Below are 26,217 nucleotides of genomic sequence, written 5' to 3'. Positions count from 1 at the left end.
TATGCTCAGCTGGGGAGAACATGGTGCTAATAACACCCAGTTTATGGGTTTAATCCCTCTATGGGCCATTTACTTAAGAGCTGGGCTTGGTGATCCTTGTGGATCCCTTCCAGCTCAGAATATCCGTTAATTCTTTGATCCTCTATCAAATATGAAACACCGCCAAGACACATGCTTTTCTTCTGCCATCCTCAAACGACTTAATTACATTAAGCAGCAGGCAGAAGGGAAGGAGTAAGATGACAAAGCTGTTTAATCAGTTTTCACAATTCCTATTTGTTTTGTACATCTACCTCCATAGCAGGTGTTGGGGAAGAAAGTCTAGTGGAACAGCCTTGCTGGAATAAGTGAGGGAGAAATAAATGCCTGACATGAATGAATTATTTTTTTCTGATTTCTAAGTAAAAACACTGCACTTCTGTTTAAAGGGATTATCTACCTGATATTGAGTAGAAAAAAAACGAAAACAAACACCTGATTTTGGAGTGGAATTGGATTGTTCACAGGAGTTGTCAGTGGAGTTGGAGAAGGCAGTGCTCAGCAAAGGCTGTATAATATTGTTTAGGACCCATGGAATAAGATTTGGAGAGGCACTGATACTGTGTTACCCAAGTTCCTCTGAAGTACCTGCACAATACTCCCCCCGAAGCTGACGTACTTTATTGGGTCGAGGAATTTTTCAAGTATTGAAATTGGAATGAAAGTAAAATGATAAATGTACAGTTATTGCTGTCCACAACATCTGGTTTTTTATTGGAAAATGAAGGAAGCAATGACCTTACACATTAAAAAGTGATTATGTAAGAAAGCAAGAACATCTTACTCCATCTTCCAGAGTTTGCACCTTTACAAAATGATGAGTGGGTGTGCCATGCACTCCCAGACGCATCAGGAGGAAAAGAGAAGTGTATTTTGGAGAGGGTGGTGACTGGATTTCTTATCCCCATGATAAAAATAATCACTGTAATTAGAAACATCTCAAATGTCTGCAGACTTTTAGTAGTGCTCTAATTACAGTGTATCCTTGTAGGCAGGGTAAACAGTTTTAACTCTGAAACTTCTTCCCCAACTGTTTCTCTCACTTTCTAAAAATTACCGATTTTGATACAACTTTCCCAGATGAAAGAAGAACATATGCCTGCCTCTCCATCTGATAACCAGTTAATTCATTCAGGGTTTTTTTGATAATGGCAATATAGGTGTGCAATTAATACAAATCACCACTGTAGAACTGAACTGTACATATACAAAAGAGATTAGACCATGTCCTTTGTTGAACACTGCATCTGTCAGAACACTCTTATGATACTGAACAAGCATGTAATCATCACACTGTGATTTTATTTTCCAGGGTAGATTAGTGCCCAGTCTGGGTTGCAAGTATCAGGGGTTGTGTGTGCCTCTCATGCAAGGAAACAAATTAAGTCTATTTTGCAGCGGCTCTTTCCATGTGTCTCTGTAAAGCAGTATGAAATACTTCCACAGCAAAGTCGACATCTCTTTTAGTAATGCACATAGGAGGCTTAATTCTGAATGTCTGAGGAGAGAGAACAAAGAGAAAAATAAATGCTCAAGTCATATGGAAAGAATATGGTTTAAAGCAGCATATCTGGGTCAGCACTCCCCTTCCGCCCCAAAAAAGTGTGGAAAAAAGGAGAACAGCAGTGCAGGCACTGAGGCTTATGATAAATGCACTCTGAAGTGGAGCAATTTTGAACTTGACTGCACTGAATTACATCTGACTCACGACCCCCTCTTGATAACCTAACTGCCACCACAAAAGACCTAAGTAGAGTAGGTCATGTCTGCAGCTCTGTTACTGCAGACAGAGACAGAGGAAAATCTCAGATGGATTTGTACGAAGAAGGAACAGACAGATGTATTTTCCTTTCTTGCAGCTCTACTACAGGGAAAAGTAGTATCTGCTGAGAATGGCAGGCTCTTGCACTGTGTCAGCTGATTTGCTGTTTCATTATAAGCTGTTTTTAAAGGCTTTTAAGGGAATGCATTATGAATGAATCACTAAATACTATTGTGTAGTTAGGGTGCTATAGCTGGAAAGCATGTTGATCAGGAAGGGATGTATATACAGCTACACTTGTCAAGAACGTGGGCTCTTAAATCTGAATGTTTGATCTATGTTTACAAGAGTATTTATCTTCCATAAGAATCTTAAATTTCAGATTTTTTTCTATTATCACATCACAGGGCTTAATACAGCAAGAGTGGAATAGTGGTCTTTCCCACCCACAGCCCCCGCTGAAGCAAATACTCACAGATAAACGGCCTTCTCATCAGGCAGAATGAGATTTTACTGCACTGAGCTGCAGCTTGTTACCTGCCTCCTGGTCTGTGATTTGGGGAAGAACCGATGAGGTGACAGACGCACCGCAGTGTCTGATTTATTTTAGCTGCCCTCCATCCATCTCACACGGAAGCTGCCTCCTCTGTGTCAGAGGGCTTCACTCACCTGGCCAGCCCTGAGGCAATTCTCTGCCATTACCTGAGTGCTGTAGGGAGCTGGTGCAGTGTTCTGGTGTACATCCTCAGCTGGTGTGGGCTGATGGCCTTCACATCCAATTTTCTCTTTTGTGCTGAACTTGCTGTCAACATCTTTTCTTTTTTTTTTTTTTTTTAATTACCATAGAATTAGAACATTACCAGCTCCCCAAACTCAAAGAACTACTAGTTTTGTTCTGATGTATCAGATGATAACCTAAACTGTGCAAAGACTTGGTCCTGAGTATTGCTGAGTTCTTCTAATTTACAGAGACTGTAGTACCCTGCTTTTCTAGGGGAAGTTGTCCCTCTGAAGGAAAACTCCAAGCTTTGAGCTTTTTCAGAATACTTGAAAAGAATCAAATAGTTCTTTGAAAAAAATAAGCAACATTAAACAGAGATAGTTCCTAAGAGTATACATTTTCTAGTTTATTTACTAAACTGAATTAATTTAACTTGAGGGAAATGGGGATAGAAAATAAGGATAGAAAATAAGCTTTAATTATAACCAGAGGTTCAGTACCTGACTGTAGAGCCCTCCTCTGCCGATCAGAACCCCCATGTCTTTACAGTCCTCCCAGATCTGATTGATTTCTTCAGCTGGAAGAGGGCGTCGACTGTCCTAAGGAAAGGAAATATTAAACTTCACTTAGATATTCAAAATTAATTCTGTGACAAAGATGTATATATCAGTCTGTCCAATAAATCCCACCTCTAGTTGAAAATGTTAGCTGCATAACTTATCTGCTCTCATGAGTCTGTGCAGTTAAGGTGCGTGTCACTGTTTACTCAAAGCTTGTGAAACAGGTGAATGATGGAATGTTCGGGCTCATTTTTAGCCAGAACCATGTTTTCCCACTTCACTGTCTGCTTTTTAGCAGGAAATACTTCTATTATTTCAACTGAAATGAAATGTGATGAAACTTTCAATGGCACTGTAAATTGAAAGGATTGAAAAAGTCACTAACCTTATCTGTCACCATTTCTACTCCAATCATAAGTCCCTTGCCACGGACATCTCCAACAATCTCAAATTTATCCCGTAGTTTAGCCAACTCCAGCAGCATGTATGTTCCCACATCCTCACTGTTTTTTTGTAGACCGTCTTCTTCAATAGCCTGGTTAAAATGAAGTACCATGACAGTGTTGCAGGAAAAGCTTTCAATACATTCTGTTAATCCCCATTGAACTTGACACTATATTTATCTCACTTCCTTACTATGTTCCTTCACTACCTCAGTGGTCACATTCTCCTTCTCTTAAAATCCTCTTAATGACATCAGAATACAATCATACATAATACTTTAATGTTTCTGTGGCACTTTTCACATTTTACTTATTACTTATATTTAATCCAGTAATTCCTGCTCACGTGTACTTGTAACTGGAAAATACCTGACCAGAAGGACTATTTTCAAAATCTTACCAAAATATTTTAATTCTTTCTTAGTATCATGAGAATAATATTATTAGACAAGGCTTATCTATGTGTACTAGGAAAGGAACAACTAGAGTGCTTTAATTATATTTATCAACAACATGTTTTTAATAGCAATCTTTTCTTTGTTCATTACTCTGTCCTCCTTAATCAAAGTTTTTATTTGCAGGCACATACTGGCAACTACACACAAACCATTAGATGACTTAACGTCTGCATTTAGAAAAATCACGTTTAAAAATTAATTACAGAAGATAAAGTTGTTTCTACTTTTTTTTTTCTTTCAACTCCATTTTATTCTTCCTGAATCTAACAGTCTCCTTGGAATTATTTCAGAGCCAGGCTCCAAGTTACTTTAGAGTTGAAAAACCCCAAAACATGGCTTCTTTATACAATCATCCATCTTATTAGTAGCTTAAACCCTCCAAACCACTCAGGAAAGTAACATGAATAGAAACACTGTCTGCTGTAATGAAGCGAGCTTCAGGAATTAATAGTCTGTACGTAATCAATTAAAGACAATTAAATAGTGACCTACTACCCACTGATTTTCTGGGGATAGACTGATTTTCTACTGGATAATAAGTGAAATATATTGCAAATTTTTCTATTTCTTTTTCATGAGGGATTTTTTTCCCAAAAGGAATTTTGACCTTAGGTATTTTAACTGTCTGGTCATTAAGGTTTTTTTAAGCATAAGGCAAAAGCTGTTGAGTTAAAAAAATTTTCTAAGCATGTGTGCCAGAAAATAGGTTTGCTTTAGCTGTGGATTTAGCTGCTAATTCTTTTGAGAAAGTACTCTCCTGCAATTTTATTAACAAAGTAAATAACCTAAGGGAGATAAAGATGATTCTGAAATCATAAGTAGAGGGCTCCTGCTCTTTCTAGAGATTTGAAAATTTTTGCAATTAAACTAATCAGGATTGTTTCCTGTGCATAGGGCACATTGGCCATGCATGTATACATGCGTATGTTTATGCACTTTATTTAATTATTTTTTAAATTGTCCACATAGACATTTATACATGCATTTTTCATCTTTTGATACAAAAAAACTTGTGGTATAGATAAATTTATGTTATGTTCTCCCTACATCAAGAACTGCAGCTCCAACTACGCAGGCCAAAGGGTTTCCTCCAAACGTATTAAAGTGAAGGTTTTGAGCCAAGGAATTTGCAATCTCTAAAAGAAAAAGAACAACACTGGTTACTCCATCATTTCATAGAATCACAGAATCATAGAATCACAGAACGGTTTGGGTTGGAATGGACCTTAAAGATCATCCAGTTCCAACCCTCCTGCCATGAGAAGGCACACCTCCCACCAGACCAGGTTGTTCAAAGCCCCATCCAGCCTGGCCTTGGACACTTCCAGGGATGGGGCATCCACAGCTTCTCTGGGCAACCTGTGCCAATGTCTTACCACCCTCACAGGGAAGAATTTTTTCCTAATGTCTAATCTAAACCTAATCTCTTTCAGTTTAAAGCCATTCCTCCTTGTCCTGTTACTCCATGCTCTACTAAGAAGTCCTTCTCCATTTTTCTTACACTGGAAGGCCACAATAGGTCACCCCAAAGCCTTCTCTCCTCCAGTCTGAACAATCCCAATTCTCTCAGCCTTTCCTCATAGCAGAGGTACTCCACCCTTCTGATCATCTTGGTGGCCTCGTCTGCCTTGTTTGGTAACTGCACCTAATTGCTTTAACATTTGTTACTGTAACAACAATTACATTTGCTGTGGTTCGGCTCTGATTCTACTGGAGAAAACACAGCAAGATTTCCTGAAAGCAGTCTGTGCAAAATATGAATATTTACAAAAACTATAGTGTCTAGCAGATGCCAAAACACAGCTTTTTTTAAAAGGTGTGCTTCTAACATATGCTGTTACCTGACAGCTACAGATCTTCCTCACTAAATTGAACCAGCCATTTGTAGGAATCAAGCAGCTGGGTAACATCCTGCCCTATTTACTCACAGTATGTTTATCAGTAAAACAGTGACTTCAGTGAGGATTTCCAGGCTCTTTTACCCGTCCTACTAACTCACAAGTTCATTCCTGCTTCACTTCTGCAACTAACCCTATTTAAATACAGCTTGGTACTGATATAGCACAACACGTGGTGAAATGAGTGATATAATGAGGATCCAATTCATCTGTCAAAAGATAGATTGAAATAAAGTTTATAAGTAACACTCAGCTTTTTAACCCAGATTTCTCAGTAAATAATTATTTTGTATTATAGTTTGGAATTACTCTGTTTTACATCATAGCGGAACAGAACATTTATACCTTTTGTTGTAACAACAGATGCCATTGGGAAGCCATTACCAATTCCTTTTGCCAAAGTAACGATGTCAGGGACTACACCATGTGTTTGAAATCCCCAGAAATGGCTACCTGTCCGTCCAAATCCTGTCTGTACCTTTCAAAGGCAAAATTCAGAGAAATAACCATCACTTTCTCACACTTTATGATATAGTTTCTTTTCTTGTCTTTCTATTGTTACTGATTTGCATTAAAGAGCAACTACCTCTGAAGTCAACTTGTATTAGGATCCTTATTCAAATGGCTCTGCACAAAATGCTATTTATTGTAATTGGGTTTTTCTTTCATGTGATAACATGTCATCGTGTCCTAGGCCTGGTGAGATCCACAAATAAGATGCAGCTTCCATTTCAAAGTGGAGAGGAAATGTAAAGGCATTTGAAGCATTTGATACTATTTTAATATTGTTTTAGCTAAGAAAATTCAATTTCTTAAACTTATTTGCAGATGTACAGCAATCAACTCTTCTATATTTTACTTATGTCAACAATACTCATAAAAGGAAGGGTTATTTTGACAAATTTCCACCACAAGTATCATTTGTTGCATATTTGTGCAAATTTACTGCTCCCAGAAGGTAAGGATTGAAGTTTGCTACAAATACCACCTCTGCCCAAAATGAGAATAAAGGCAGTAAAAACTGGGAGGCTCCTATGCTTGGAAAAATGCAGTTTAACACCTTGTTAAAATTAAGCTATGAATTGTATAGCATTTCACTTAGATTATTTCCAGGCTTCACTTGGATTCTTTTATGGTAACTTTCAGAGGTACCCCACTCTAGAATTCTTAGGTAAAAAGATCTGACTCACTTCATCTGAAATGCAAAGGCCCCCTCTTTCCCGTATCAGCTGATACGCTTCCTTTAAGAAATTTCTTGGGTACTGAACAGCTCCATTAACACCCTGCCAAGAGAGAAACACAATGTCTTCAAGGAACAAACAAGGAAACAGGAGTTCTACTTGGGGAAAAAAACTTAGCAGCCTTCAGGTAACAGCAAGACTGCTATTTTAAGCTTCTGGCTCCAGCAATGAAGCTGCTTCAAAAAGCTCCTGCTCAGGTCACTCATTCCCATTCCACAGTGCTGCCTGCTGTTCCTTTAGTTGTGCTGGCATGAATGTTTATGAGGCCATGATCACTGTAAGACCAAGTCAATTAACAATAAAGTGCCAAAACAAGGACCTTGAAAATCTACACACAGTGAAACCCAGAAACTCTGTTTCCTGGTGGAGTTGACCAGAGAATTCACATTCCTTCTTTGGTTTATTTGTTTAGAACATTGCCTCCTCAACGTCTTTTCACCTTGTCAGTTTGCATTTGGATTGGAAATTCAATTCTACCCTGCAGCTGGACCAGAACAGCTTTTTAGACTCAAGTACATAACTGCTTAGAAAACAGCAAAACCAGAGAACCGCTCCAGTTTTCCTTGTTGTCACGGTTCTCGCATATTTTTTTTGCCTGGGATAAATTCTCCATTTTTCCTGTTGAAGAACCACATATCCAGCAATTGTGAACATAGGGTGAAACAGTAGGAGAAAGAATCCTGTGGCCACCGGTTGCTAGACAGCTGTTAAAAGTACAGTGGACAACATGACTAAAAGAGGGGGAAGGGGGTTGAGTTAAAAGTTTACAGAAATAGTAATGAAAATTGGAAGGAGATAATAGAAACCAAAGTATAGCATCCATCATACTCACTATTTAAATGCAGAAAAAATGTGTATGTTTAATCATGATTCTGTGTTTAATTTCACGAGAAAAATTCTAGCTCCATTGAAGTCAGTGATAAAAGCTGAAATTTTAGGGCAGTGTATCCAATCTTTCAAACATTTAACGTGTTTAAAGCATTAAAAAATCATAGTAAAAACCACCAAAAGTCTATGTTCAGGTTGTAGCTAAAGAATATCAGATTTGAGTAATCACACTATTTGTGCTATCACAACTGAGAAACAGCAAACTACCTACTTGAATTGGTTCAGCAATAAATCCAGCTACTGTCTTGGGCACGGAGGTATTCAGAGTATCTTTGAATTGTTCAATGTACTGGTCTTTTGCATGACATGCACCTGTTTACAGAGGAAACAGTTTGAAGGAACTTAATATGACACAAAACTAGCTTCAAAACATGAAATTACACATCAAAGCAACAAGTGTTATGTGACTGCATGGTAAATATTCACCTCTCAAATGAACAGGAGAAGGCTAAACATTAAAGGAGAGAGTCTCTTCTCTTAAACGACATGTACTCTGTGGTTAGTGCAGGTAGGAGGATTCTGGATAATGCAGCTGCATAACAGTCTGTTCTTAAATAAAGAACAGAGCAATTAGTATGGCCAATGCTCCCATTCACTAGGGAAGGCAAAGCTAAAACCAAAACACTCTGTTATGTGTATATGTGAATTAAAATACTGAAAAGTGCTTGTTGAAACAGTAGAAAAACTGATTGGAATTGTTAGATGCAGAGCAGTAGAGGAGATTTCACACTGTGTTGTGTATGGAAGACTTCTTCCTATTGCTGGCTGCAGGTTGTCCTTACTATTTGCCTTATTCCAATATAAAAGCTGGAAAGCTGCCTAAACTTCAGAAACAGCAGAAAACACCATCAACACTTCTGTTCTTCCAGATGTGCTGAAGTGAGTTCCACAGCTTCCAGAGTTGATCATGACAAATACTGGAAACAAAGACTGAGATTTCAAGAGGAAATCTGAGAATGTGGTGTCATCTGTCCCAAATTTTTCCCATTGGGATGTGGGATCGTGAGATTCTCTGCAATATTTTCTTTGGTTGCCCTTGCAAAACCTAACCAGACATCTGCTTGTCTGGAGGAGGTAATTAGAACCTATTTTCACAGCCCTCAATATTTTGTAATCTGAAAGCCAAATTTTTGTTATGGACCAACCTTCAGTACAGCTGCAGTTTCGAACAGTTTGCACTGGAGAATCTCTACAATGGCTGCCTCCCCATGGACCACGAAAAACATCTGGTAACATTGTCTGTCAAATATAAGAGAAATAGCTACAGATTTGATGACACCTTTCTAAGAGATCTTTTGATCTAATGACTAATGGCAGAACAAAAAAACCCATCTCTTAGAGTCAAGAGGCAAATACAGTTCAAGGAACTTTTCTGAAGAACACTTGGGAATAACACCAAATTTCCCCCTCACAAATTGGTGGAACAAAGACAGTTTTGGGACTGACAAGTTTAGAGTATTCCAGCAATAGTCACTTAACTGATTTTTTGTCTTCTCTTGTTCTTTAACTTAGTCAGCATATTGGCTAGGAAAGAGTAATGCCAGCATTTTAAGAGTTGCTGGTAGCATTTCAGTACTCTGAAGTATGAAAAAATCTGCAAAATAGAGGGAGGCAGGCAGATCTAATAGAGACAGCTGCGGCTTTCTAATCCGTGCTGCTGCCGGAATACTACACGACTTCAGGCCACTCATTGAGACAGGCTGTGAAGTTGCTGTAAATGAGCCTTCCTATGGTTAATACTGGGGCCAAGCTGTCACCTGTAATTATTGGGTCACCAATGCCAGCTTCTAGACAGAAGGTTACTCCCATCTGCTCTAGGGCCGGGACATGACATATTGCCATTTAACCTCAGTGGATTTCCTTAACAGATATGTCTCCTGTCTTGCTGAAATAGGGTTCCTATTCATTACAGTGAATGATCTGCTCTAGACCATCTGAAAGCAGCTTTGCACAGATCTGCCAAACCAAACTTGAAGAAAGGAGTTATTTTGCTCCTTACACAGACTCCCATGCAAGCATCAAGCATGACTAAAGAACTGCAAATCACGACCACTCGCATTACGGCTGTCTCACCTCAAAATTTTAACTAAAGAATTGAACTATACATAGAAGAAAAGGGGATTCTGGCTCTTGTTGAACTTAGGCAGCAGAAACAGCTACACTGCAGTTTTGATTAGTGACCATAAAGCACTTGAGGGCAGAAAACATAGCAATTGCTGAAATATTCAAATAAGCTGTTAGTTACCCAGAATATTAATAAAAAATTAAAGACAAAAATCTCACAGCTGTACAGCCAAAGCCATTGGCAACACCATGCTTGTAAGGAGTCAGAGATGTTAAACCCAACGTGTAAGGGCTGCCTCCGTGGTATCCTCCTCTGTTCAAACAAACAAAGCAGATCAACATCACTCATTTCCAAGAAGTGTCTGGAGCAATATCAGTTCTGAGAAGGCAGGCTTCTGAGCTACAAATTGTTGGGAAAAATGTGCATTGTTGTACTGAAACTAAGAAGTTTCCCACTACCATTTTTTTGCTCTGCCCTTTGACTCTGACTGCAATTTCAAATATTAAAATTGTGAAGAAATGTTTGCAAGGAGATGAGTACAATGACTGGAACCAACAGCAATTCAGACAGCGCCTTGTGGAGATCTGCTGTAGCACCTGATCCCTACAGAGAAAACATTTCTGTCCTTTGAATCTTGGAAAAAGCTGCTGTCTTTAACAGATGCTGTCAATCATTAAAATAAATGGTGGTTTGCTGTCAGTTTTATACACAAATCAAAACTGGTTAGTGAGAAACACAAGCAAGGTAGGTACCCAATGTTCTGTTGAACACAGTAACAGAAAAATACAGCTCTTCATTAACACAGCCTTTTATTCTAATATCTGAGGCTCCCTGGGCTGAGCAGTAAAGTGAACTGTGGTGCACTGGTGCCCACCTCGATCCCTGGAATTAAGCCAGAAGCGCTGTTTGTGTACCTGTGCAGTGAGCTGTGGTTCAGGGCTCTGACAGAAAAACAAAGCAAAGCAAACAAAACAAAAACCAGCTCCCAGCCACAGCAGTTCCCTGCAGAGGTTCACTGCACCACTGTTCCAGAGGTACCTTTGCACCCCTCACAAAGGGGCACTGCAGAAGGGAAACAAAGGAAGAATGTAGCAGTTACTCGATCTTGCTCTGGCCATGAACAAAAGTCTACGAAAGCACACTCTGAATATAGATATCAGACCATTTTCTAGGTAACACAAGCAAAAATTGCAGGTTGCATTTTTATTGCAAACTAGTCCTAGCATACTGCATCAAAACTTCAGCCCCTTGTTGTCAAATAAAGTAATTTTATACCGTTCTCCTCTGCAGACCTGGGGTGAAAGAGTTCTCTGTCTTTCCTTGGTTTAGGCATGTAGAGAGTGATCACACACGCAGAGGAGTTTTATAAAGCTCTGTTGGCATTACCTGAGAGAGATGATGTCAAAGTTATGGGTGTGCAGCCTTGCCATGAACATAGCTAAATCATTGGCTTCTGACCCGCTGTTGGTGAGATAAACCACCTGGGGGAGAACACTTGGCATCAATACGGCACAAAACCATCACTTTCTTCAGCATCAGACCATGTCCCTTAATAACATAATAAGCTATAACCTAGCACTGCCACAGGGTGACCTCACCACAGTAAAATTAGTGTTGGCCTTACACTATGAATGAGAACAAAGATTCAACTGGTGTGCTCTGGGAGAGTACAGAAAAATCTCAAAGGGTTTCAGTTTACAGGTTTTCCTAAGATGGAATTCTGATTGAAATAAATTGAAGTGTTGGGTCAAATCTAAGCATTCCACATTTTAATTTTTTTTTTTACTCTCATTCCATCTTAAGGATTGCAGCAGATTTGTACTCTTCTGCTAGACCAATTTCATTTTATCACCAATTTATTTTACCTGAAAACAAAAATTATTTTTCTTACTGTTTTGCTGCATATGAAACATGACAGTTATGTGGTTTATTTAATTAAATGTCAGTAAAGCTCACTACACAAAATACTGTCGAACACTTCTCACTGTGAATTTTCATGAGATCAAGAAAATTAAAGCAGGATATATATAAGAATGGTAAACATCTACTTATTTCTCTCAGTAATTTTTAAGCTGGCAATGCCTCTTCACAGTGACAAGTGGGGGGAGAAAACAAACAGAATAGGAATTGGGGATATTGTGCTTGTCTACAGCTAGGTCTAAAGAAAAGGCCCTGAGGGCCCTCATGCTCTTTAACTGACAGTCTGTATTCCCCATACAGATTTTCTCTCTAGAGATATCATGGCTCTCAATTATTTAACAAATACTTCTTATGAACAGACACCCTCTTCACCAGCCCCAGCTCCAGCCAGAAGCAATTTACCTTCAGTGGATCTGGAAAAAGAGAAGTTAGCTTTTCAGCATACTCGTGGATTGCTGGGTACATGTAGATATTGGTGGTATGCCACAGGCGAGCCAGCTGCTTCTGGGTAGCCATAGTTACCTTCCTGTGTGTAGCAAAGGAGAGACAAAGGGATTGAATTCCACACTCATACATGCACATACCTCTGTGCTATTGATTCTGCAAATGCAGATGCTGCACCGTGTGCCAGATGGGCCGAATTAATGAATTCCTCAAAATGCAGCAGAAATTGAACCTACTGTGATACATGACAATTCAGTGAATTATATTCTGGTTTTAGGCCCACAGTGCTGCAGATTAATGAAGAGCAAAACAAACACGGGTGTCTCTTCCTGTATTTTATACCATAAATCAGAAAGCAACACACTTACGGGTGACAGTGTCCAACACTGACAGTGACAATCCCAGCAAAGAGATCAAGGTATCTTCGTCCTTCATAATCAAACAACCACTGCATGTGTCCCTGGTGCAGCAGCAATGGCTTCTTGTAATACGTTCTCAGTGAAGGAGCAATATTTTGTTCACGGATCTTCTGCATATGTTCATACGGATAGGACTGAGCGGAATAAAACAGTCAGTATCCTTCTGTGCCTTCCAAAGATCCAGACTCATGGAGTTGTAGTGGAGCACACAGACTACACAGCTGCCTGCAGGACTGAGATGGTAACAAATTCTGGCACATAGAAGGCTGTTCTACAAACCTCTGAAATTCAGCTTTTTGAAATAAGGCTGCTGTTCTGCACATACCTCTTTCTAAAATGTTTTCAAATTAACAACGTAGAAATTACAGATTTGTCACACAGGTACATCTACAATTTATATCCTGGTTGTAGCAGTTGGGTTGTGCCCAAAGAAGCAAATATTATGATCTTATTTATTAGATGAGCCTATCACTCGAACCCAGTAATGCAGTTTTATTTAAAGTCAGTGTAGTATCCATGACTTACTTCGTATTTTTCAGGTACAAAATCACAAGGAGGCATTTTTGCTTGTGTGAAGACAGAACTTTTCCATTTCTGCTGCCTAAAGGCAACTACAAAAGAGTAAGAGAATTATCACTTAGCAAAGTATACATCTACAAGATTTGTTCAATAAGCTTGTTCAGAGAACACACAACCTACAGCCACAGAAAGTTTTGGAGGGATTGTTTTTTTGGTCTGAGAAGTTTTCTTTGGGGAAAAATAAGTAACAGGCAGAATATATGTAATTTTTAAAAAAAGATGTTTATGTCTCATCCATTAAAAGTCAAGTTTTCAGTGTCACATGGACTTCTATTTTGACAGAAGAAGAATTTTTTTTTAAAAATAAAAACTGTTTCTAATACAAGTTCTTCTCTGGAAGCAGTGGGTGAATGCTCTACAGTCAGGAGCCCAGGGTGACTGCAGCACAGGCAGTGCTCCCAGGAGTGGGGCAGAGGCCCAACAGACCTGAACGAGGTGGGCGAAGCAAGGTTCACTGAGAATGCCCCGCACAAACAGAGCTGAGTCAGGTCCAGGGGCCATCCAGGGCACCCAGGCCCGAGCAGTAGCGGACGGGGCCAGAGACAGGGCTGGACACAAGGTTACAGTGGAAGTCCAAGGTCCATCCAGGAGACAGAGCCAGGGCTGGACTGGGGCAAGGCTCATGGCTTAGCTGAGGCAGGGACTGAAGGTTCAGGATAGAGATGAACCAGAGCTCCTGGGCAGGGGGTACAGCCCTGGGGGAGGCTTCTCAAGGGACACAAGCTCTGCTTAGGGCCCTGACAACTCCATCGTTGCTTCAAAATCCTGGGAACAGCACACCATCCTGCCTTTCATTTAACTGCAGATGCAATTCAGTAGGTATCAGAAAGAGATACCTGATTGCCCAGAGAGGCTGTGGACTCTCCCTCACTGGAGACATTCAAGATCCATCTGCACACATTTCTGTGCCGTGTGCTCTGGGATGGCCCTGCTTGAGCAGGGAGGTTGGACCGGATGACCCACTGTGGGCTCCTCCTACTTGACACATTCTGTGACTCCGTGATTCTGCTAAGAGTTATTTGAAAACACTCTCTTTCTGTACCTACAACACTGTCTGCTGAGAGTTACACATTTGTTTTTAAAAGTCGAGTGTTTTAACCAATTTCTAAAACACATGTGAAATGCAAATGACTGAAGAACAAAGTTTCCTGGAATTAATTACATACAATGTCACTTCCCTTACAACCACTTACAGCACTAATGAATCAAGAATCTACAAGATTCCAGTCTCAAAAAACTAGTTGAAAACCCATCAGTTAGGGAAGTTCTGCCCCTGGAACTCTTTCCAAGGGATTTGCAGCTACACCGAAATGGCTTCTACCCCGCACTGCTCCGCGTACAGGCACGGCGCTGCCATCCATCCCAAATCTGCACGGAGTGGGTGCAGGGACCCCTGCGGGCCTCGGCCAGCCCAGCTCCGGCACACCCGCCGTACCGCGCCCCCCGCGCCGCTCCCCGCCGCTCCCTCACCGCTGCCGAGCCTCCGCAGCCGCCTCGCCATGTCCGCCCGTCCCGGGAAGCGGCACCGCCCCGACACGTGCGCTGCGAGCCGGCCGGACACACCGTGCTGTCCCCGGCGTCATCTCGTGCTGTGCCCCTGGTGTCATCCCGTGCTGTCCCCGGTGTCATCCCGTGCTGTGCCCCTGCTCTAATCCCGGGCTGTCCCTGCTCTCATCCCGTGCTGTGCCCCTGCTCTCATCCCGGGCTGTTCCCGGTGTCATCCCGTGCTGTGCCCCTGCTCTCATCCCGGGCTGTTCCCGGTGTCATCCCGTGCTGTGCCCCTGCTCTCATCCCGGGCTGTCCCTGCTCTCATCCCGTGCTGTGCCTCTGGTGTAATCCTGTGCTGTACCCCTGCTCTCATCCCGTGCTGTGCCCCTGGTGTCATCCTGTGCTGTCCCCCTGGTGTCATCCCGTGCTGTGCCCCTGGTGTCATCCTGTGCTGTGCCCCTGGTGTCATCGCATGCTGTCCCCTTAATGTCACCCTGCGCTGTCCCATCCCGAGTCTTCTGACACGGTTTGACTGGAAGCCCTTCAGAGGGCCCTCAACAGGCTGGAGAGATGGGCAGAGAAGAACTGTCTGAAATTCTACAGGGGCAAGTGCAGGGTCCTGCACCTGGGGAAGAACAACCCTGGGTACCAGCACAGGCTGGGGGCCAGCCTGCTGGAAAGCAGCTCTGTGGAGAGGGACCTGGGGGTGCTGGTGGACAACAAACTGGCCATGAGCCAGCAGTGCCCCAGGCCAATGGAATCCTGGGATGCATTAGGAAGAGCAATGCCAGCAGTCAAGGGAGGTGATCCTGCTCCTCTGCTCAGCCCAAGTGAGGTCTCACCTGGAGTCTCTGCTCAGTTCTGGTCTCTGCAGTACAAGAGAGATTATGGAGGTCCTGGAGTGGGTCCAGCAGAGAACTACAAAGGTGATGAAGGGACTGGAGGAGCTCTCTTACAAGGAAAGTCTGAGAGAATTGATTCTGTTCAGCCCCAAGAAGGAATAACTGAGAGGGGACCTCACTGGTATCTGTCAGTGTCTGCAGGGAAGGGTCAGAGGATGGAGCAGGCTCTGCTCAGTGGTGCCGAGCAATAGGACAGGAGACAACAGGCAGAAACCGATGCACAGGGAATTCCACCTGAGTATGAGAACAAACTTCTTTACTATGTGTGTGACTGTGAAGTGGAAGAGATTTCCCTCTGTCTCCCTCATCGAAGATATTACAGAACTGTCTGGATGCAATCCTGTGCTGTGTGCTCTGGGATGACGCTGCTTGAGCAGGGAGATTGGGCCACATGACCCTCTGTGGGCCCTTCCAACCTGACCCAGTATACGATTCTGTGAATTCTATTATGTTAAATACATCTGGGTGGATGAGGAGAAACTGAGACATGCTGAGAGAAATTGATGAGCCATTTCTTTCCTTTTTTTGGTTTGGTTTTGTTTTGTTTTGTCAGTGAAGAGGTGCAGCACAACCTCCTACAGGGATGGGAGAAGTGGGAAGCTCTATTGCCTTTTTCCATTACCTGCCAGCAGCCAAGCCCCAGGCAGCCACTCACTCAATCTCCCACGAGCAGGACTGGGGAGAGGAAGGGAAGGGTAAAAGTGGGAAAACGGGAGGGTTGAGATAAAGAGAGTTTAATAGGAAAAGCAAAAGTGGCACACACAAGCAAAGCAAAAAGAATTAATTCTCCACTTCCCATGGGCAGGCGGGAGTTCAGCCATCTCCGGGAGAGCAGGGCCGATCACGTGTAACGGTGACTTGGGAGGGCAAACACCATCATTCCAAATGTCCTGTCTTTACTCAGTACTACATGTACTGAACGTGATGCCACATGGTCTGGAATATCCCTTCAGTCAGCTGGGGTCATCTATCCCAGCCTCCCATGGACCCAAGACGAGGCCTTGGCTCTGTGTAAGCTCTGCTCAGCAACAACAAAAACATCTCTATTATCATCACTATGTTAAGCACAAATCCAAAACACACCCCCATACCAGCTACTGTGGAGAAAATTAACTCCACCCTTGCCAAAACCAACGCATCCTTGGTAGTACTTAAGAACTACAAAGGCTCAACAGCTGGAACAGTAACTGGCACACGCTGTAACTAGACACAGTTACCAATGAGAGGTATTTCACAGTGCTTTTGATGACCCTGTCTGCTCCTAAGGAGGAAGGCTGACTGCACGTAGCCCGAGGGGCTGCCCCAGTTTTGCAGGAAAACTGCCCAGTGTTGGTGTATAGGGTCAGAGATTTGTACCTTCTATGGACAAGGACAGTGCTCACACACTGTAGGACTCTCCCAAACCCTCAAATTTCTTGATCAAACTTTACCTTTGCTAACTTTAAATCCCTGAATTTCAGTGACAATTTACATCAACACAATGAGCCATAAAGAAACACAAAAGTTGTGACCTGGTATGTGAGCCATCTGTCTTACCTGGTTCAATTGTTCAATGCACATGAAGTTGGTTAAACCCACACATATCATGGAGCTTTCCCCATGGAGGACAGCAGGATTCTGCCCTACAGACTGTGTTGTGTGTCTGGATTTTCCTTTTTCTTTCTATACATTATATATTAGAAGTGCTGCATATCATGAAGAAATACACAATTTGGGATTTTTATTCACGAACTTTTATTAAACTGAAATGCGAACACCACTGCAAAGAGATTTTACAATGACAAAAGAGCGAAAAATTCATCAGAAAGCTACAGACTTCACAATAATATTGATCTTACGAGTGAAAACACTAATATTTTAGTAAAGCCAGCATTTTCAATATTAAGAACTTAAAAAATGTATTTGAAAGCACTTTCCTTTAGATATACTTAGAAACAATGAAGAATTCCTGAGCAACTACTTTTATACCAGTATTCTCCAAACAATGTACATACTACATATGAAATCTAATTCTTAAAACTTCTTGTATTTTAGAAATTTACAAAAAAATTTGGATCTGGTTCACAGAATAATTGTGCTTAAAGTCATTCTGTTGCTACAGTAATGACACTGCGATAATTCTCATGTTCCACATTGCATACAAATTCTGAAATTGTAGTGGAAAAAATGCCTAGCTAGTATTGCAAATCTACCAATGAAATGGTTTATGCAAATGGAAATAAGTTTGCTCTAAATAATTGGTCATCTCTTTCTCTGCGGAAAATACACTGTTTATTCTGGATATCATTCAGAAGATGCAATTTTTGTTTATTTGAGAGACTGCTGACACAATTAAAGGCAAGGGAGTTCCAGAGACTTCTACCCTCACTTAAAAGCACATCAAAATTTTGAACAATTAGTTAATGGCTGCTAACATGTTTTTTTCTGGACCTACTTTTTCGTAACAGTGCCCTCTGTACTGCTATATCTTACACAATGACTAAAACATACACAAAGCACAACAAAAAGTTTTCAGAAGCTGAGATAATGCTGAGTATCTCTGAGCAATATAACTCATATATAAGACTGATGGTTGTATTATATCAGGTGACGAACCATTTTTGTAGTCAGAATAAAAAATTACTTTCCAAAATGAAAAATAAAAATAAAGCAGCCCAGGAGGTCTTTCTGAGTTTAGCTGAGCAGTAGTTTCCTCTCCCTTTAGGAATGAAAGGCAAAGGGATGAGAATTAAGAGTAGTCTACAGCATTATGAATATTAAAAAATATGATATGACATCATTATAGTTCTGCCTGTATAAAAATCTGCCTTTTTCTAAACATGTATAGTTTTCCATCCTACCAAAGGGATATTTTCTACAAGTGACTTGTACAATGATTTCCAGCATCCTCTAAAAATTTACTCAGTGCTATAAGTCTCTAAAACTAACCATTGCAGGAACTGAAATGAAATCTTTCAGTTTTTATTGATGCCAAAATGAGGTGAAGGTACTCAGCAGCTCACAAAAATAGATCCAAAAGCAGCATTGTTAAAAAAAATAGTTAAATAATGTCAAGATCTGAGACAAGCAGCATCACCAAGTAGAAAAGGACAATAAACCATCCAAAAAGAGGAATATATAAAAAAAGACTTTTTTGTATCTAACTGCTCTATGCACCAACATCTTGAGTATAACATCAGCTTTCAGCACTGTAAGAGACCACACAACTAATTCAGGTATTTTTCTTAACTACTTCCAACAGATACAATAGTGCCTCTTAAAAATGTAACATATTGAAGAGATGCATTTTAAGCCTATCTTGGTAATTTTCAGCATTTATCACCAAGATAGGGACTGTCTGACTAAGGAAAATATTAACAGATACATTGTCAATGGTACAAACTGAAGCAATGCCCAGAAATACCAAGAGACTGTTTAGTAATATCCCCAAAGTGTTTTTTCTCTTGGAGCTTCTAGGTCATTGCATTACATATACTAAATAAAAACAGAACAATGCTTAAGAATGGTAGGCATATGTGTGGGACAATGTAAATGGATAAATAAACCTCACCTGTATACCTGTCTGAAAAACGGAAGGTTGTTCATAAAGAGAGTGTGGTACACTTTATTTCTCCCTTTTTTCCTTAGGAATGTAGGAAATGCAACTGCAGGTCAGATGCTGAGCCTGACTCTTCAAGTTTTGTGTGTTTGCCTGGGACCAATGTCAGATATGGGGAAGAAAAATCCCATAACTGGTAGAAAGTGAATGACCACTTCTCATGTATAGGACTTTTTCTGCTCATATGTAACAGCTGATCCAGAGTAGCTGATTTCACCATTTTGCCAACTCTTAAGCATTTTGTAAGGCTTTACTGCTTTTGTGGACTCTATCAGGTTGCTATGCATATTCTCACTTTTGATATAAAAGTATTTTCTTCTCTTCCTTTTTTTCCCCCTCACTAACTCATTTATCACTCCTCTCTGTTCTAGTTCTCATTTTTTACTATCTATTCTTACATTTGATTCTTTTGCTGTCATGTTCTGTTCTTCTCCTCCTTCTCAGCTGTAGTCAAAATGCACTTGTTCTCTCATCATCTGCTGTGTACCATCCCATAGTGACTGTGCTCCTTTTCTGTTCTGCCACATGCAGCAACCTTGTCCCTTGTCCTGTCACTTAGTGGTGGACCTGGCCGGACTTTGGACTCTATGACCTTACAGGTCTTTTTCAACCTGAACGATTCTATGCTTCTATGATACTTAAGCTCTTTATATCCCCATTTTTATGTGTTTAGGCATCCATTTATCCATATTTTCCTGCTTGACATACAGCAGAAAAATGAAGAAAATCCCTGATTTGTTTCAAAATGGTTTTCAAGGCAGGCCCACAAGGTTGTTCAAATTAGTGTCATTCAGTCCATCTTTCCACACCCACAGGAACTGGAGCCTGATTTTAGCGTGAGGGTTTGAGATAATTGAGACCAGGGCTTTCCATTTTTGCTCATTTAGAGACAGAATTGAAAGGTTTGCTTCCTAGGAACTCAGTTGAAAACAGGTAATTCAAAAGAGCAAGTATTGATAAATACTAAGTTCCACAGCTGTGATCCAGAATGAGAGCATCTCTGGAAAATTGGCTCATTCAATCCTTGTGACCTGGGAATGTAAGTAGTGGCAAAAAACTTTTCAGGTCAGGAATGGGACTGATGCTTGACTGCCAATCTGGGCACGGAGGACTTTCTTACAAAATGGAATTTGCTTTAGGGTTTTTTTTTCCCCATATTAAAAACATCTAATTTTGCTACACATCTTAAATATCCCATCCTCATACTACCACTGAATCACAAGTGATGATTCTATGACAAGCGGTTTGTTAAGGAAAATAATTTGAATTTACAAATAAGATTTTTAAATTCTTGATAGAACGAGTTACAAATTTACACATAAAGCAAAATGCTTTTGCCTGCCTTTTAAAGGGAGAAAAAAAAATATCTGAGGTAGCAATTATTTGAGAATGTGATGCCTGATCTCGTGACACTTTTTTTACTTTATTTGTCCTTATGGCTTTGTAGAAGATGTCTGATGTCTATCAATTGGCCTACATGACTTCAGTTTCCTTGCACAACACCCTCAGATCATTTACAGTTACCATGAAATCATGAAATACACTTACAGGCTTCATGATGTAAACCCCACATATACAATGCTTCAGAGAGCACAAAAAAAAATCTGCTTATTCATTTTGAGCACCTGCTGCCACTACACTTTGAATACTTGAATGACATTTAAAGCAGCTGTCTATTTTTCAGCCATTTAAACATAGACACACAGACAGATAGACTACAGAGTTTACTGGTTTGACATAAATCATCATTACATATTTGTTTTACAGATTGTTCCATAAACACATATATCCTCTTACTAATATCATATAAGGTTAATTCACTGAATATTTATTAAATTATCTTTATAGTTACATAGTATCATCAAGACCAGATTTTAAGTCCTCATCATATGTGATATTGAGCTTTGTGAGCATGTATGACTGCTCCTTAGCTTGTATTTCTTTTAAAGTCTGAAATATTACAGAGAAATGCCAAAATTGTACATCAAATACATCTCTACTAAAAAAATCTAATAAAAAATTTATGATAATGAATCATATTTGCCAATACTGAAGAAAAAATGTTAATAAAATTAGTCTGAGTTGGAAGGAAAGGTAATTAAATAAAGTATATATGTTCAATTTTAGGAATTTCATAAAATTAATTATGTAGAAGAGTCTTTATGCTACCTTTTAGGACTTTTATGCTTTTACAAAGTAGTTCACACTATAAATGACACATGGATAACTTTGACATTGAAAACATCATTCACATTCTTGAAATAATTATTCCAAGTGAGAAATTCAACTAATGGTACAAGAGCTAGAGGGCTGATCCCTGTTCCTGGGGTAAATTCTGTTATATACTTCATCCCTCTGGATATCAAAGGAGGTGTCAAGAGCCTGTTTTTCCCCACAGTGTGTCATAATTTTGCACAGATTGACTGTGTAAAACTGATGCAAAAACTCATGTACTTCCTAATGAAAAGCTTAAAGACCTGCAAGCAAAAATATTATTGCAAACAGAAAGAATTAAGTATTTGAACATTCAGAGGACCAAACACTTAGCTGAAGGTTATTTTGATTTTACAGAACCTGACTTTTTACTTTTTTAATGTACTTTCAGATGTTTAAGGTCGCTTTCAGAAGCTCTGCCACTGGGAGTAACAAAGTGTTTTGGAGAATATAAGCAAACTCAGGGGAAATTAATCTATTGGCATATTTGTCCAGCTTCAAGAATTAAATATATTTATGGCAATGTTTTCAAATTACATTTAGCTATCAAATCCCCCAAAACTTCAAAGCAGCCAGCAAACACCCCTTTTCCACTGTGGCTGACTTTTCCTTTTCACAGAGAGCCATGATGATTTGGCATATTGAGACATTCATCAGCAAAGGTGGGAGATGCTCAACACCACACAATGTAATTTAGGCTACAACTGTTTTGCAGTTTCAGTACTCATTTATGACAAAACAGAGAAACTCCTTGACTGTTTCTCTGTGGATTATTGGAGGCACACATGCCTACAGTTAGGCAGGATGAATCACACACTTAAAATCTGCTAAATGTTGTCTCTGCTTGCTTCAGGTAAAAAGTAACCTCAGGTAAAAAGATAGGACAGGAACAGCCTGTTGCTGTGCTACATCTGGCTAGTCACCTGTGTTCTAACCTAAAAAATCTACCCTATAAGGAGCATCTTTAGGCTGAAGGCTTAATAAGGTACTACAACTTCTGTGCACCACGAGATACATCCCTGAAGGCCTGTAGCAGAATATCCTCTTGCATCTAATGAGATATAGGAAACAACACAGCTAGAGCTATCTGTGTAAAGAAAGAGAATGTGTCTGATCATATTAGCTCTGTCAGATTCTGTCAGAAAACTGAAGGGTAAATAAAACACTGTCAGACACAGTATGTTATCAGCTCACACACTTCCACACACACACGTTTCCTCATAGCACAATAGTTTCTTTGCAGTACTTCTAGCATCTCTAGAAATTTGTAAGCTATACTACAAACAGTGTCTCTATGGTAAAATTGTTCTGGTAAACATAACTTAACAGAGTTATATGTTCAGCTGATATCTGGGGTAGCCTCTTCATGTCATCATGTGTTGAATAAGTGGCTGAGTTAAGAAACTGAGATACCTTCCCACACCTTCAGAGAAGACTGCTCTGATCAGCCTCTGAAGGTGGGCAGTTGCCTGTACGGAGGACATAGGCTCTAAACCTGATGCCACCCTAATGTTACAGTCTACACTACTGCGTATATTTATAGACACACAGTTAATTAGTTAAATTCCAGAGTCCTGCCTGTGGAAAGGCTAGGCAGATCTACTAATCTGTGCTTGAGCAGTTCCATGGCTTTGAAGGTAAAGGGTGATTTGCCAAATGTGGCCTTCCAGGACCTTCAAAATCTGAAATTCTCTTTTGTCTGGCTCTGCAGCAGGTACCGGATACCACAAGAAGGCTGGCTCAGTGCATAAAATCATAAAAATATGGAGAAAAGTAAAGCTGTTCAGGAAGGAGACTAACAAAAGCAAGCCCATCTATCAAATACACTTTCCTTCACAGGTACAGGACCATTCCCGCACCTTAAGTTTCCAGTTTCCCCTGAAGCTAGTGATGCTGGCTAAATACTTGGCCCACTCTTAATCAGTCATCACATAGTCACACTTTTCTGGAGTAAATTAAACTTTTGTTTCAGGAAGAAAGGACCACGGTTACTTTGCAGCCACTACAGTATCATTTTGATTCTGTCTTCAGTTATGTGGGATGTAATGGATCCTTACTGTTCCCACTGCTCTTCCGGGGACACACGGCCCACCCAAGTACATGGACTCATCTCCTCATTCCCACTGCTTTTTCAGTGGGGCTCTGAATCAGACCTTGGAGGCTGGGTTCCAAAACTGGTGTTCATAAATTTGTTATGAAAAATCTGACTTCAAACTCTCCTTCCAGGCTCAGAGAAAAGTGCAGGATACAGGAGAACCCCATTTCATTTGCAATTGGCATCAGAGTATAAATTCAAAGGGGAAGATGCTTGGCTCTCAAAACCTAAATTCTATTTTAATTATATAATTACAGGTAATAAAAAACCTGTGAAACAAATAATTTACAATTCAAATAGTAATATATCTATAATATATTTGAAATATAGTTTTAAAATATCTTCATATTCTTAATTAATATAAAGTTTAATTTTATGCTTTGTATAGAAATTATAGCTTTACTTGTTACTGTCTCAGCAGAAGGAAAGAGAAAAGTTCCTAGATAGCTAAATAGCATTGGGAAATTAAAAAATATTTTACTTTGCTCTTTTTTTGGTAATAGAAAAATAGCCTTAAAAATAGATTGTTAAATATATGGGCTTATATTAAAGTAGAATTGTATATTATATACAGTAAGGCAGTATATCAAATATCCTTTTTTTTCATTTTGGTTTGTCTGGACTAGGATATGAATGGGATGCATTTTTCTGTCACATTGAAACAAAGCAAAAATATATTTCGAAGAATTTGTGATTTTACTGTAACAAACTTTACTTTTTTTGTAGAATATATTCTCTTTTATACATGATTTGTCATATACAAGAGCTCCTTTTTTCTCAAGGATTGAGAAAAAAGATAAAGAAAACTTAATTGGGTGTCAGAATGCATTCAGAAGAAAATGCATTGTAGGCAAGAATACTGTTGTGCAGTGATTTATCTAATGTAGGAACTGCTCAAATCACTATGGTTTGCTGACTGACCCATAACAATTTTCATCTTTGTTGAATCTGCAGTATTTCCTCAGGCTTAATCAACCAACAGAAGTTTTGCAGAGCTGAATAATCATTTTACAATGTATTTTTCATGATGGACAAGATCCATTTCCTCATTTCACTGTGTCACAAATGTGTGCTAATGATCCAGGGCTTACTCCCATGACTATTCCCTCATCCCACAGATTATTTTATTACCTGTACAATGCGCACAGGAGGCTAGGTTTTTGCAGACCAGGCTTTTTTAAAGAACTGTTTGTTATGTGATTTTGTTTTACTGTGTGTAACTACTAAGTATGTGCTGCACTAAAATGTTATTTAAAGGAGGGCATAAAGGAAGATGGGTCCATGTAGTCTGATCCACTGGTGTCTCTTCTGGAGTCACTTGGAGTTGTCGTGCTGTAGCTTGTATTTTTCTCAGCTTGACTTTGCTGAGGGTTCTGAGATGTTTCTGCTACAGGTTCTTGAGATACAGGTGTGTTCTGGGTGCGCTGATCTGGCAATAATACCAAAATGTGATGGTCCACAACAGTTGAGACCTTTGTATATTCTTTGTTGGTTCCTGGAACAGTGCATTTTTTGGTCTTTCCGCTATTTTCTTTATGTTTCAGTAATAGTGTTGGTTCCTTATCTTTTCTGACTTTATGAACTTCTACATAGTCCATTAGTTTAGGATTCAGGAAAGGTGACCTGTCATTATGTTGGTTTTGTCTGACCTGCACTGTGGTTTGGTCAGCGTTAGAATTCTCCATATCGCTTATCTTTTCTACATCATCATAGACAGTTTCAGCAATTGGATATAGTGACTGATGATTTTCTTCATTTTCCACCAAAACTGGTGCAGTGTTCACATTTGTGGTATTCAGTGTTATCTTGAATGCCTCCACAGTGCTGTGGTAGGCAAACATAACAGGCTGATTACTGGGTAACTGAGCTGCCAGCCACGTGCATGACTTGGTACTCTCACTGTTACAAGGGAGTGTTTCCTGTTCTGAGGCCGTAGACTGAGCTTCCCAGCTCCCCTTTCCTCCTTTCCTTTGTTTGGCTCTTACAACCTGTGTTTGAAGAGTAGATGGAAGGCCGCGGGATTCCCTGCACTTCACAGGGAGGAGAGAAGGGCTATCACAGCTCCCTCGGCCTGAGTCACTGTCTGTTTCCTTGAGTATAATTTTTGTATTTTTACTGGGAGTGTCATGATTTGGCATGAGTTGCTGATCCTCACTGTCCTCTACCTCCAGATATTCTATCAGCAGTTCCTCGCAGTCTGATGTTGGAGGGAAACCATGGCAACCAAGAGCACTCAGCAATTCTTCAGATTTTCCGGTCTGAAGGTATAATGAAGAGGATATGATTTTTCACTGTCAACCTTAAGGTTTATCTGATTAGAACAATTGTGAACAATCTTTATATTTGATATACAAACACTTCGATATTTATATTGCTAGACCCAAATCTGAGTTTTGTCAGTGGGGAGACACAACCCCAAAATTCATGTTTCTAATGTGGGAGGAGCAGGGAGCTTTTTGCAGGTATGGGTCTCCTGAGTTTAA

At 40.1% G+C, this 26,217-nt stretch overlaps 2 protein-coding genes across 16 annotated transcripts in view; both read right to left on the bottom strand.

Annotated features, from left to right (window-relative positions):
- Window positions 1-726: 726 nt before the first annotated feature.
- Window positions 727-15,008, bottom strand: AGXT2 (alanine--glyoxylate aminotransferase 2). The gene is made up of 14 exons (XM_042028530.1): window positions 14,908-15,008; window positions 13,384-13,469; window positions 12,808-12,992; window positions 12,398-12,521; window positions 11,462-11,556; window positions 10,294-10,387; window positions 9,156-9,249; window positions 8,222-8,322; window positions 7,072-7,164; window positions 6,227-6,359; window positions 5,031-5,119; window positions 3,468-3,617; window positions 3,023-3,121; window positions 727-1,537 (listed from the first exon to the last, which is right to left on the bottom strand). Exons 1-14 carry the CDS (start codon window positions 14,936-14,938, stop codon window positions 1,427-1,429), a joined length of 1,485 nt encoding a protein of 494 aa, XP_041884464.1. The 5' UTR covers window positions 14,939-15,008; the 3' UTR covers window positions 727-1,426.
- A 2,529-nt stretch (window positions 15,009-17,537) lies between these two features.
- Window positions 17,538-26,217, bottom strand: part of PRLR (prolactin receptor) — a 155,295-nt gene continuing 146,615 nt past the window's right edge. For all 15 annotated transcript variants that reach the window (XM_042028514.1, XM_042028515.1, XM_042028510.1 and 12 more), the window contains one exon: window positions 17,538-25,992. In XM_042028514.1, coding sequence (XP_041884448.1) covers window positions 24,982-25,992 — 1,011 coding nt within the window. In that variant the 3' untranslated portion in view covers window positions 17,538-24,981. The remainder of the gene's footprint in view (window positions 25,993-26,217) is intronic.

The sequence above is a fragment of the Corvus kubaryi genome, unplaced genomic scaffold, assembly GCF_017639235.1.
Source record: "Corvus kubaryi isolate FWS band 111438036 unplaced genomic scaffold, C.kubaryi_AGA036_p1.0 37308, whole genome shotgun sequence".
NCBI classification, from domain to species: domain Eukaryota; kingdom Metazoa; phylum Chordata; class Aves; order Passeriformes; family Corvidae; genus Corvus; species Corvus kubaryi.
The sequence above is the reverse complement of the archived record's forward strand: the minus strand, read 5'-3'. Positions and strand labels throughout refer to the sequence as shown.

Excerpts from the sequence above, each read along its gene's own strand:
- AGXT2 (XM_042028530.1), bottom strand. The coding sequence starts at position 14,938 with ATGGCGAGGCGGCTGCGGAGGCTCGGCAGCG. Across the intron at positions 7,165-8,221 it reads TTATTGCTGAACCAATTCAA|GGTGTTAATGGAGCTGTTCA; the intron begins GTAGGTAGTTTG and ends CTCTCTTGGCAG. Across the intron at positions 3,122-3,467 it reads TAGAAATGGTGACAGATAAG|GACAGTCGACGCCCTCTTCC; the intron begins GTTAGTGACTTT and ends TCCTTTCCTTAG.